Here is a 13,185-nt window from a genome sequence, read left to right as displayed (position 1 = left end):
AAATAACTATATATACAATTTTCTCTCACTTTATACAACACACAAATGCATTTTATACATTTGCATTTGTATAAAAAATGAGAGAGGCGAGGGAGAGAACGAGAGTAGCGAACGAGATTCACCTGGAGAGAGGCAAAATAGCAACAGTTTGCTATGAGGTACAACTAAACCAAACTATATTTATAGGATTTAATTTTGAATTAATAATTTGCTATTATATACAATTTTCCCTCAAGTGTCACGTTTTAGTTGAGGTTTGTGCATGTGAAAAAGTGTTAAGAAGTCTCATTTCGGTAGAGGGATGAGAAATTGATCTCCTTATATGGACTTAAACAATCTCCCCATAAGTCATGAACTGATCTCCTTATATGAATTTGGATAAGCATTCCCTCATAAATTAAAATTCGGAATTGAGTTAGACCCAAGATTCATGGAAAAATTCAAAAGTTGATAAGAGTTGAATGTGTTTTTAATAATTCATAATTTTATCCATCTTTATTAATTTATCTTTAATATAAGTAATAATTAGGCAGATTAATGATTCACTTATTTATTGATTTCCCTATATTTTTAGGTTGGTTGGGTAGAGTCGAGGAGTTCAAATTTCCCTATAATTTTAGTAGAGGAGTTCAAGTAAGTTGGTAGGTTTAATTTTTAGAAAAATATCATCCAGACATTATTTAAGCGCCATATAAGAAATTTAAGTAAAATTGGAGACATGGGATCTTAATTGTAAATACACTCTTAATTGAATGAAAAAAAGTACATAATGAATGAGCAAAGAGGCAAATATGTTTTTTTTTTTGTCAAACATTGAAATACATCATTGATTTATTGCTCATATATTTAGAGATATCAAGTTAACAGTCCAATTTTGATGACAACAACTTTTGTAACCTCAATGCATCTAGTTGATGCTTGAGAGTTTGAGATTAATGAAATTCAATTATCTGATCTAACTGGTTAGTGCTAAGTAAAATAACACTAATTATTACATTATGTCTAATTTTGGTTTGTTGATGAAACTAATTTATCAATATATATCACCTAATCTTGGATAAAGCTCAGCTTTTCTCCTCTTTGAATCCCTAAAGAAAGAGTTTAGCTAAGGACCATAAATACTCATTACAAATCAATAATTTTCTCCTAACCAAAAAACAATGATAAATTTTTTCTACTACATCTTATTAGCCATAAGACAGATTTATTAAAGATGTTATATTATCTTTAATCTTTAAAATTGTGATTTATAGGTCTCAAAATTTACTTAATCCATTTTCCATGAATAAAACTAATCAAATTTACAATTTGAGCATCTGAGTACAAGATTAAAGGAACACAAAACCACAGTTTGATTCAATGCAGAATCAAGAACAAGATGTTACATCACAAAATGTTAATTGCTAATCAAAATTAACCAAAAAATAGCAATGGAAAAACAAATGAATGGGTGAAATCTGCAATTAATGAGACTCAAAGGGGTGGATTTGATTTTTTTGCAACTGAAATGATTTTGAGTTGATCATCACCGTTGATTTGTATAAGAAGAATCTGGACCGTTTATTATGGTTCCTTCTCAAAGGAATCGGTCCAGAACGATGAATTTTGATCGAACGGACAGAATGGGATCTTCTTCTGCAACATCAATCCACACAGCAAACCTCCACCGTCTGATTTCAAATCTTTCTTTCCCGCCATTTCTGTAACTGTTGGTACACAGTTGCAATCTTTCAACGCCATTGACACCGCCGATGACGACGACGACGAAGTTGTCGAATCAGTACCGTCGGAGAAATCGTAAGATTCGCCGCCTGATGATGGTGGCGGCTCTCTCCGCTTAGATCCTCCACGGCTAAGACGTCGCCGCCGCCATCGACTACCATTCTCTTTTTCTTCCATCAAATCGCCGAAGCAGATGGCGGATAATCCATTCAACAACGAAAAATCCGAACTACTATACACCGCAGCAGCAATATTCAAAACTCCATGGAATCTTCCAGAAGGTCGCCTAACTTGTACAGCATTGAAAGCCGGAGTAGCAGTAGTAATTCCATGTTTCGCAATTCCTTTAAGACAACTACTTATGAGTAAACGCACAGTACCAATGAGAAAATCCTTGATGTAGCCGACGGCGTAGATTTCAACAGAGACACCGGAGGTTTCACCTGAAATGAATTCCGGCGAAACACGGAAGAGGAATTTGTCATTCCATGTAGGGTTTTCGCCGCCTAGATGATCGATCTTCGTACGAAGCTTGGTTGATGAATCAACCCAGAGTATGGCATAAGTTTGCATACGGCGCAAGTTAGCGACTGGGGTTTTGAGGGATTGAGCAGAGATCAAGTTGATCTCCAGAATTTGAGTTCCCTCTTCCATTTGGGGCGGAGCTTAGCTTGTTGTTTCTCACCAGATTCTGCTTTTCCGTGTGCTAATAATAATACATTTTGATGAACAATTGAAGATTGGTGCGTTTAACAAGAAGAAGAATCGAAAATTTTCTTGATTCAATTCATAATGTGAGCTAACTACTACTCCGAGCGATAGAGAGAGAAAGAGAGGATTCTCCTCCCCGCTCGCCGGCAAATTTGTCTCTTGTTGGAATTACATATATACTCTGTAAACTGTTTGGTTGATTATTGGGCCTGTGATGATTATGGGCCGGGCTAGGCTGATCATAATAAATGGAGTAATTTTGAGGGAAAATTCATCTGCACAAACAAGTCTACTATATTTACCAATTTTTTCTATAGTTTAAAAATACGATATTAGTTTCATCAATCAATAATTTCATACTAAATTTCAAGTTAGTTATAGCAATACATATATTTTTGCTACCAGAGGCGAGCTAGAAGGTCGGCGAGTGAGAAAGACTGTATATCCCTATACGCAAACATATTAGATACAAGTATCTGCAATACATAATACATTCTATTATGCAGATAGAAGGGGAGAAATATGAGTATGCGTGAGAGGGAGCGAAAGAAGGGGAGAGACGAGTGAAAGAGTCTGATATATGTAAATACATTTGAATATATTGTATTTTGAATAAATTATAGTTAATTTTAATCTCATGTATTCATGTTTGAATATTGATAAAATTTGTAATAGTGAAAACTCGTGGGAAGAGAAGTAATTTACTCCTATACTAGTGGATTTGTGTTGTTTACACTAATTTTTAATCATAAATATTATTTTCCTATCATAATAGTGCATAGGTTTAGCTTAAACAAGTTTTCAATTTGTAAATAACTTATGCCTCTCTAGACATAAGTTCAATTAATAAAAAGGAAAAAAAAATTAGCTTATTTGAAGGAAAAACACATATAATTTGACATTGCTTGATTATATTATTTGCAACAAATTTTAAAGTGAGAGAAAAAGAAATTAACCACAATAAAAATACGAAGAAACAAGAATGATGATTTGAATAATCTATTAATGAATATTTCAGAATTTTCAAAATATCCAAGATGCCTTTTAAAGGATATTGACATGAATTAGGATTTAATATTGAGTAGTCTCCGAGAATTCTAATTGAAATTAAACTGTAGAGTTCAACTCAAATTGAATTTCTTGTAAAGTTTCACAAAATTTTAATATCTACAAGTATCTCAATTCAAACTAAATGCTTGTCAAAATTTCAATGTAAATTATAGCTCCAATTTAACATAAACCTCCCTACAAAAAATATGTACAACTGAGGAACTTTCGCACATAACCGTTCAAAAACAACCTAATTACTCTCTATAGCTATAGTTTGATAATTACATTTCGTAGCTACATGTTATAGAGAGGAGAAAGGCGAGCGAGAGAGGACATAGAGTGTGAGAGAGGTGCATTGTATATGTACATCGGTTAGATAATTGTATATTATGCATATATATTTGTATACATGGCAAGCGAGATTGGGAGAGGAGAAGAAGACGAGCGAGATTGGACAATAATTTGTATAATTCACATCTAATTTGTATAATTCACGTGTTTTGTATAATTGAGTAATATAAAATTTGAAATTATACAATATGATAAAACTTGAAATAACAAATTGATACTACCATAAACATATGAAATTTAAACAGTTATACAAAATATATTATACAAATTACATTACATAAATTAATCATACAAAATCCAAAAAACTACACGTTTATACAAACTTTAAAAGGTTATACACAAGAAGATTGAATATATATGATGACAAAGTAAAAAACTAAAGGAAATCATCGTCATATACAAATATAAATCATCGTATACAAATATAAATCGAAAGAACAATTGCCAGTTGCGAATTATAAACCATAGTATAGTAGCATAAATCGAAAAGAATAATCGCTAGTTGCGAATTATACAATGACTAATTATACAACTTGAAGTCAACTCACGTAATTATTAGTTAATGTTAGTTACGAGAGATAATTATAACAAATCACAACTATAATGAGTAATTAAGTAATATAACTATACTTAACCACGTAATTTTCCCTATATATATATAATTTAAATAAGACGAAACATATATAATAAAAAAGTCTTTAATTCGTTTATTAAAAAAAAAGGAAACCTATACATTAGGAAAAAATTCAATCAAACGTCAAATTACGTAATATCATGAACTAATTATTCTATTTACATGTTAAAATATGATTATTGTGTCCCAAAATTAAAGGAGATATTCTCTATAATAAAACACAAATACGAATCCTTATCAATTTGATTCACTTTCTACCCTACTTTTAAGTTTTAAAATTACTAATATTCTTCCCCATTCTTTTTTTTTCTACGTGTGTTCATATCATTACTACCATGGCGTATTCATCAGCAAAGTACAAATTGCTTACTGTAGAAGTAAAATCTGCTAAATTTGATGTGAAAAAGAAGGGCAAATACTACGTGAAAGTCTCCACACACAAAGAAAATTTACTCAAAACAAGTAAGATTAAGATGTGTACCAATCAACAATGGAGAGAGAAGTTTGTCTTCTTCGTTCCGTCCAGTGAAAGTTTTAGCCTTCGTTTCGAAATTTTTAAAGCTGGTATGTTTTTATCGCTAGACTCTTTACTAGGCATTGCTGAATATCGATTTGATTCCGAGAGCGGAGAAAGGGAAAGTGCTGCATATGATACTGATACAGAGTACAAATCGGATAGCAATGGTGATTGTGATGAGGATCGTCCGTCGTTTTGTTCGAAATTTAGGGCTTCGGAGAGTTTGAAGATATGGAGATATGGTAATGGTTGTAGGATCTCAAAGGGGGAATTGTATGTAGAGATTGAATTGGGGAAAAATCCGTCAATGGTTGGTGATTTTAACTGGAAGAGATTTGGTATGAAGTATAAAGATTTTATGATGGAAGAATCAACGCGCGGATACGGTGCATGTATGTGTTTTGCTCCTATCGCAGAGCAGAGAATTTGAATTTTACGAAATTGTAATATGATTTCACATATTGGAATTTGAAATTTACAAAATTGTAAGATGATGATTTCACGTATTAATAATTGATATGCATATTTAGTAGAGCACATACAAAATTTAGGTCAAAGCTATTAAATATGGGGATCCATAAATCCAATACCTAGCCTGATTATGTGTGTTTCTTGTTTCAATTTTTACAATGGTATAGTTTACTCGTCTTAAATTGCAATATATATATATATATCAATTTTTCATCAGAAGAATCATGTTTCAATTTTTACAATGGATAGTTTACTCGTCTTAAATTACAATATATATATCAATTTTTCATCAGAAGAATCATCGTTAATTTGTGGTTATTAATTAGTGATATTTCATGGTGCCACTTAGACTTGGTATTTCTTTATATTTGTATTCACTCCATTACTAATGCACTTTAATTGTTCGAAAAGGTGATCATCTGTTAACCATTTAAAGGTGGAATTTAAAGTAAAGTTAGCAAAGACTGATGTTCAAGTGACGATGAACATCTTGGACATTAAAATACTGTCGCGCCTCAATACCAAACAAGTAATTTTGAAGTTCGTTGTTATTGTCAGCCTCAGTGCCAAACAAAGTAATTTCAAAGTAGCTATTGCCATGAACAACAACTGAGCAGAAGAAGCCTTATTTATACATAGCATACAATGGAACGCAAACAGACCACATGAACCAAATTACTATTCTATGAAAAGGAATGACCAAGCTTTTTGTTTTTACATTGCCAACCCCACATTCCTATTTCTAAGTGAGTCATTCAATGGCTTTACACAGGCTGATCCAGCTGCTGCTGGTACCCTATTTCGTTTCAATTTTAGCTTCTTCTTCTTGGACAATCTCTTCTCCAGGTCCTTAACTCTTCCAGAAAGACTCGATATGGCACTCAGTTGTTCGTTCCCTGATTTGATCAACTTCTCCATCATCTCCCTTAATTTTTCATTCTCCTCTATAATTTTTCTGTCGCTTACAGACAGGGCATCACTATCACAGGATACTTGGCTGGCAGTAGGCGATGCCGGTAACATGTCCATTTTCTTCCATTCCTTGAGCTCGTTTGCATTCTTACCTTGGACTTCAATAGGCGTAGAACCAAAAGAATGGGAAGCATCAGCAGGATTAACTTCCCCGGCATCACACATCGATGGATGTATGTTGTGGTCATCTGCTAGACCGAGTTCTTTCTCCCTTGACATCTCTGTCTCGGTAGTTGCAGCTTCTGATGTTGGAGCAGCAATAGCTTTACTTCCATCCACCGGTTCCTGGATCACAGGTGCCGCATTATAGGCAGTTACTGGTTCGTTCGCTTGCATCTCAAAGTTCTCCACATGCCGCAGCTCAACCACCACATTATGCTCTTTTCCTTCATTATCAGGATCAGAGACGACAACATCACCGCAAGCTTGCAATTCTTCACCTTGCACCTCCTTATGTTCCTCCCCTATTTTCTGCTTATCTTGAATATGGTACTCCCGAGCTTCATCATTGGTACCAATGGATAGTTGAAGTTCCAGCGATTGTTCTACTGGTTTTCCTGAATCAAGGATTTCAATATCTCTGTCAACTGCATTTTGCATTTTCTCCTGCAGAACCTCAATTGTTTCTGATTCCTCCGTGTTGGTAGTATCTGTAGGCTGCTCTATGGTGATTGCCTTTTCCTGTGATGGTACTGAAAAGCCATCTGATGCACTACCACCTTGATCAAGCTTTTTTTCATTTTTCTCCATACCAACCTTGTCATCCACATCGGATATGTTTGCATCTTCACTTAATGGTTTTGTAGCTTCTTTCTCTCGTTTGAGAATGTCAATTGGTACTGCTGCATCTCTTTCCACAATATCTGCATTTTCTTCTACTCCATTGCTGCTGTGCGTGTTCTCCAGCCCCAAAATAATTGATGTTCCACCCAATGCTTGGTGGTGCTCTAGACTCTCTGTATCAGAGACTCTTTCTTCAGGGGTAAGTGCAGTAAGGTCTACTGTGTCTTGTCTGATTTCAGCAGAACCTTGAATACTGGTCTCTTCATCAGGGACTCCTCGAGGAAGTTCTCCCAACTCATCCACACCATCTCCATGCTCTTCTAATTTCTCCACTACTGTTGCATTCTCATCAGATAACTTATCTGTTTTATCTTCAGATTCAAAATGTTGTACTGATGCCCCATCTCCTGTCTTCACTGCACTGCCACCCGAAATGCCCTCCATCACCTCTTCAACGTCCTTGTTTAATTCTTTTCCCTCTAGTACTGCAGTGCCTACATCATGAGAGTTGGGTAGCATCTCTGTTGCAGAAAGAGTCTGCTCTTCACAAAGTTCCTTTGCATCAAACTTTATTCCTTCACCCCCCTTCACAAAATCATCATCCCTTTCCAACTTCTGCACCTCCTGGCCACCCTGCAAGGAAGGGTTGTCTTCCACCGCCATGCTTGTGTCCCCGCTAGATTTGGCAGTAACAGTCTGTTCACTTTCTGCTGGTCGCTTTTTACAGTTTAGAAGATCCAGCTTCTCCTGCAGGCTAACAAGCTCCTTCGCTACGGATTTTCTATATTCCCTAACAGTTGGATGCAACCCCTGGCAAAAAAGTGAATAGAGATTTTAATTATTCAACATAAAAGAGAGAAAAGAAAACCTAATAAAATCAGACATGAAATCAGGAAACGAAAAACTTAGGCGACATGTACATTGAAATTCTCAAATCTCGGTGGTTTAGGCAGTAGGCCAACAATTACAAAAAACAAAAATGACACAGTGTAAATCATGGAGTAAAGAAGCAATATTATCAAGCTGATTTTGTATAACCATTAACTGCTTTCATCTTAACTGAGTTAAAAAGTAAGAATATTAAGACATGACTCCCACAGAAATGAATAGATTTTGAATTTATTCAAGTATCATTCCGAGCTCAAAATATTATACGAGTGCTATTCCGTAAAGTAACTCAAATCTCAAATCATTCACCAGCTTTAACTACTCATGCTATGGACAAATCGAATTTTGCATGATGGTTTCTGCAATTTATTTCATCCACATACCTGAATAGTGTCGAGCTTTAGTAGAAGATCCATTATGACTTCTGTGAGGATAGTTCTTTGTTTGTTGTCCACCCCATTGTCAGCTGAGCTCTCCAAAGTCTGAATATGCTTTTTGTGCTCAGCCATCTGCTCCTCTATTTTGGCTATCTGCTTTAATTTCTTCAGAGGCTCCCATCTCCGCACGGTGAAACCTCGGTATGCTGATTGAATCTTGGTAGCTGCCTCATCATTGGACATTTTACTCCTCTTTTCTCGTTTTGTCTTATTGCCTGCATCCACTTCTCCATTCGCTGCTTCTCTGGCCTCACCTCTCTGATGTCCTTCATAGCTGGACTGAGCTTTCGCAACTACTGCATCAAGTTCATCTTGTGGCTTATTTGCTGCTTTACCAGTATCACCCTCAGCAATTTTGCTCCTTGCCTGGCGTTTCAGATCAGGGAAAACAGTACATTGATCATGAAGCATATCTTCTTTAGCTGTCCCTTGTGCAACCTCAACAACTTTTGTGTTGCTTTTACTTGGCTCCACTTCTGTGCTTTTTCTTGGCATGCTTGTTGTTGATGATTTGTCTAGTTGAACATTCTCCTTCTCATTTGATTGGATGGGAGGTTTGGAGCTGTCACTGCGCGATTCTACTAATTTCCCTTTCCCACGAGGAGGACTAGGAGACCTAGAATTGCCATTACTGCTTTTCTTCCTAGGAAGGGGATCAACCCTTAAACAAACAGGAGGCAACTTCGATGACTTTGTAGGAGAAGTCGACTGTTTTCTCCCAGCTTCTTGAGTGATTTTCTTCTGCTTAGCATCACTTTCATGCCTCTGGGAAGCCTCCTCTTTTTTTCCATCGAAGATCTCATATACAGGAATGGTTTTCACAACAGACCCTTTATTCAGTCCCTTTCCATGGATTTCACCTCTACTATTCACTTCATTTTCTTTAGAACTGCTTCTCTTGTCTTCAGAATCATGTGACATTGGTTTGGTTAATTTTGAGGGGGAGGTTGGCTCTTTCTCAGCAATGAGGCCAGACTCAGTCTCCTTACCAACTTTCTCTCTGTCTTCCTCAGGTTTATAAGGCATCCAGATTATTGGAAATGGAAACTGCTTCCTGATCGCATCATCATGATGTTGCTTTTCAGGCAAATCTCCGGTTTCCTTTGGTGATTCCGAGCTGTTCCCATAATGAGAAGGCCACAAATTCCAGAAATTTGGTTGCTGGGAAGGCCTGAAATCACCAAGCGGCTTCAAAACTTGCGGATTCTCCTCCTGCTCTTTACAATTGGATCCATCAGGCTTCATGCGCTCCCTATTCTCCATGTCATCAGGTGGTAAGCACACAACTGGATAAGGACAATTATTGAACCCAAAAGGAACCAATGAGTCGTTACAATCGTTTCTCTTGTCCTGGTCATGTTCTTCTATTTTGACACTACTCCCTCCTTTCTTACTGCCACATTGATGATTTGAACAACCACAACAGTGATGATCTCTGCCCATATTCTTTTCATACTCGTATCGGGGCTTCTCCATAGTAAAATGAGGATGAAGAACATAATGAGTAGGATACATCACAGGATATGTAGGATAACTACAGTTGTTGTAGGTAGGTGGTGGAAGGTAGGGATACGGAGGGCTAAACGCACACTGGCTCGGAGAAGTGTTATGGATACAGCAACTGTGACACTGAGGTGGATAAGGATGCCCATAGCTGCTACCACCACAAGGCCAAGATTCATAAGGTAAAGTAGATCTAGTTGAATCAATGTTCATATGATGATGAGGATTCGATTCGAAACGGGGATAATAATGAGGATTGTAAGGTACTTGGTTCCTTTGGTAAGGATTCGTGGGATACATAGCTTGGTTCAAATGCAGGTCCAAATTAAGCTTCCCTTTTATGTGTATATAGAGTTACCTATGGAAAAAAAAAGACCACGGAACTTCAGCAGATGCTCAACCAAGAAAAAAACGAACAAAAGTAAAAGGCATTTCCGCACAAATCAGCAGCATCTCCATCACCACTTGCAGTAGACTGTACATATGGTTCAATCAATTATGGACACCACTATATCACTTTTTTTAAAACTAAAATAATGCTACCAACAACTTCTTATCTATCTAGTGTCATCCCAAGATATGTGAACTTATATGAAATTGAACGAAACACACACATACTACGTGACAATTCGTGTGAGATGCACTCGTCCTACGTGGTAATTGATTTGCATTATATCAAATAGGACGTGCGTATATTTATATAATTAAAATTTCTACCTATAGACCTAAAATTGAAGCGCTCAAACTAAAACCAAGTTAAAAGAATATGCTTGGTACAATAAAAACCGCAAAATCAGAGTGAAATAACATGAAGGAAACAGAGGGTTACGTTACTGGCCATATTTATAACCTAGAAATACCAAAACACTCAATTAGATAAAATCAAAACCGGAGTAATTCAGAACAAGGATACACAGAAAAGCTGAAAACAAACCATGTACTTATTAAGAGAATATAAGATGAACTTACAGTTAAGAAAGAACAAAAGCTCCGTCCAATCGGTTCCACAAAATCCAAATAACTCAATTTCCAGCACAAATCTCTCCACCAACCCAACTTCTTCAGTACTCAAACTTCGCTTTCTCTCTTTATAAAACTGCTCTGAAAATCTTTCTTTTTTTTTCAATCTGATTAGTCTGCTTAGCCATTTTCGTATTTATATGAAAAAGTTTGACAAGTTCTACGTCTTTCGAGATGTTTCGCGCGCCAATGTTGGTTAACATGTATTTCTAGCGGAGACATTATCTGATACGGCGGGGTACAGATTGTTCCCTGTTCTTCTACGCTAGTTAAATGACACGTGTCTAACAGATGAGTTGGCAGTAGTTAGTTATTTGTTTGTTTCTGAATTATACAGTAACCGGAATCATCGAGAGTTTCCTTTTGAACTCTAGATAGTTCCATTGCCAGCTGTCTTTTTAACTTTTAATTTTTCTTTTTTGTGGTGTGATTTTTATCATTTTAGTAATTTTCATATAAATTAAATAAAAACTGGCAGGAAAAAATGAGATTATTTTACATGTAACAATCTATGTAATTGTTTTTTTTTTGTGTGTGTTATGGTATATTTCACATGTGTTACAAAAAAAAATAAAAAAGAATTTCTGTTCACAATATTCATTTTTAGACATCATTTATAATTGAAAGATAAACCATATAAATATCTTTAAACGACAAGTTTTTCAAAAGAATAATTATTTTTTCTTGTATTTAATATAAGCAATTAAAATTATTTGTATATAATATAAACAAATACAATATATGGTGTAGAGTGAGGATGGATTAAAATGAGGTGTGTTGAAGGATGGAAAAAATACGATCAATATAGAATATTTCTAGTGCAACTTTATTTTCCCTAATTTTAGTAGATAAGTCATTTTCACATGCTTAATTTTTAAAAATTTATATTTTTCAATTCTTTTTATTAGTTGAACACATAATATCTAGTCAAAATGCATCGCATGAATGGAAGCGAAAAAAAGAAGAAAGAGATATTATACTATTTTATGAGAAGAGTAGAAATAGTTTAGACATGGGTTTTAATGGAGGAACTATAACCAGTTTGATCATCATAATACTTGGACCACAACATAACTCCTCCATACTTGGAAGAACCCTTTATAGTTGGAAGTACTTGAGAAGTTAAATCAGCAACTGGAATAAATCCACTACCAGCTGCATCAGGAGCAGCAGGCAATCCAAGAAATATTTTCTTTGCAGGAATTGATGAAATCCACTGTTTCCATGAATCTTGAAAACTAGTTACATTTTCTTGATTGTACTGACATGGTGGATTGTTATAAAATTGTACCCAAACATAGTCAAAAACACCTGTATTCAAGGCCCCACCAACACAAGCATCAGGAAATGGACACTGTGGGGCAGCAGTTAAGTACACTTTCTTGCTTCCTCTGTTGCTGTTATATCTTGCAAGATTCTTCGCAAGATCACCCCAATATGGTCCTTCACCACTCTCCAAATCAAAGTCGATTCCATCCAAAATCGCGTCTCCTAGAGGGCGAGAGGTAGATTTTCCACCTAAAAAGTTGTTCCACAGATATGCCGCAACTTGATAAGCATCGTCAGGGGAGGCAATTGAGTATGCTCCTGCTCCTCCACCGATCGATAACATGACTTTGATTCCTTCAGATTGACAAGATTTTATATCAGAACTCACGTTTACACATCCATTTGGGGTGTATGGATCACAATGGCCTGCTAGACTGAGCATCGCCTTTCTACCATTTCCAAATGTTGAAAGAAATGCTATGTTCACGAAGTCATAGTTCCCTGTAGCACAAGTCTCAGCTAGTGTCCCTTCATTGCCGTTCTGTCCCCAGTATATAGCTATTCCCCCAGCTTCAGACCTTGCCCTAGTGTCAGAATCAACAATATTGGAACATAATGAAGAAAAAATGAAGTCTTGATTGCCATTTTCTGAAATGGATTTCAATGTTGGAATAATGCAGTAAGTTACGTGCTTTTTATAGGGAAAAATGAATGGCTGTGTAGACAAAATAGAAGCCCTGTCACTCTTTGTGCCTCTGTGTAGCGTAGCAGTTGTTAATTAAGTTCAATATTTGACTGCTAAACAATAGAAACTTTGACAGCAAAAGTAACCACATGCTACCAAAGTTCTCAAAGAA

General features: G+C 35.9%; 2 protein-coding genes and 1 pseudogene across 2 annotated transcripts; all 3 read right to left on the bottom strand.

Annotated features, from left to right (window-relative positions):
- Positions 1-1,328: 1,328 nt before the first annotated feature.
- On the bottom strand, positions 1,329-2,575 carry LOC107027795 (BON1-associated protein 2). The gene has a single exon (XM_015228864.2). The coding sequence runs from the start codon at positions 2,374-2,376 to the stop codon at positions 1,564-1,566; it is 813 nt and encodes a 270-aa protein (XP_015084350.1). The 5' UTR covers positions 2,377-2,575; the 3' UTR covers positions 1,329-1,563.
- A 3,426-nt stretch (positions 2,576-6,001) lies between these two features.
- LOC107006609 (BAG family molecular chaperone regulator 6) lies at positions 6,002-11,178 on the bottom strand. The gene is made up of 3 exons (XM_015205128.2): positions 11,009-11,178; positions 8,483-10,397; positions 6,002-8,021 (listed from the first exon to the last, which is right to left on the bottom strand). Exons 2-3 carry the CDS (start codon positions 10,337-10,339, stop codon positions 6,171-6,173), a joined length of 3,708 nt encoding a protein of 1,235 aa, XP_015060614.1. The 5' UTR covers positions 10,340-10,397; positions 11,009-11,178; the 3' UTR covers positions 6,002-6,170.
- Positions 11,179-12,017: 839 nt separating this feature from the next.
- LOC107006486 lies at positions 12,018-13,093 on the bottom strand (annotated as a pseudogene).
- Between the last annotated feature and the right edge of the window lie 92 nt (positions 13,094-13,185).

This window comes from Solanum pennellii, chromosome 1 (assembly GCF_001406875.1).
Source record: "Solanum pennellii chromosome 1, SPENNV200".
Taxonomy (NCBI): domain Eukaryota; kingdom Viridiplantae; phylum Streptophyta; class Magnoliopsida; order Solanales; family Solanaceae; genus Solanum; species Solanum pennellii.
The sequence above is the reverse complement of the archived record's forward strand: the minus strand, read 5'-3'. Positions and strand labels throughout refer to the sequence as shown.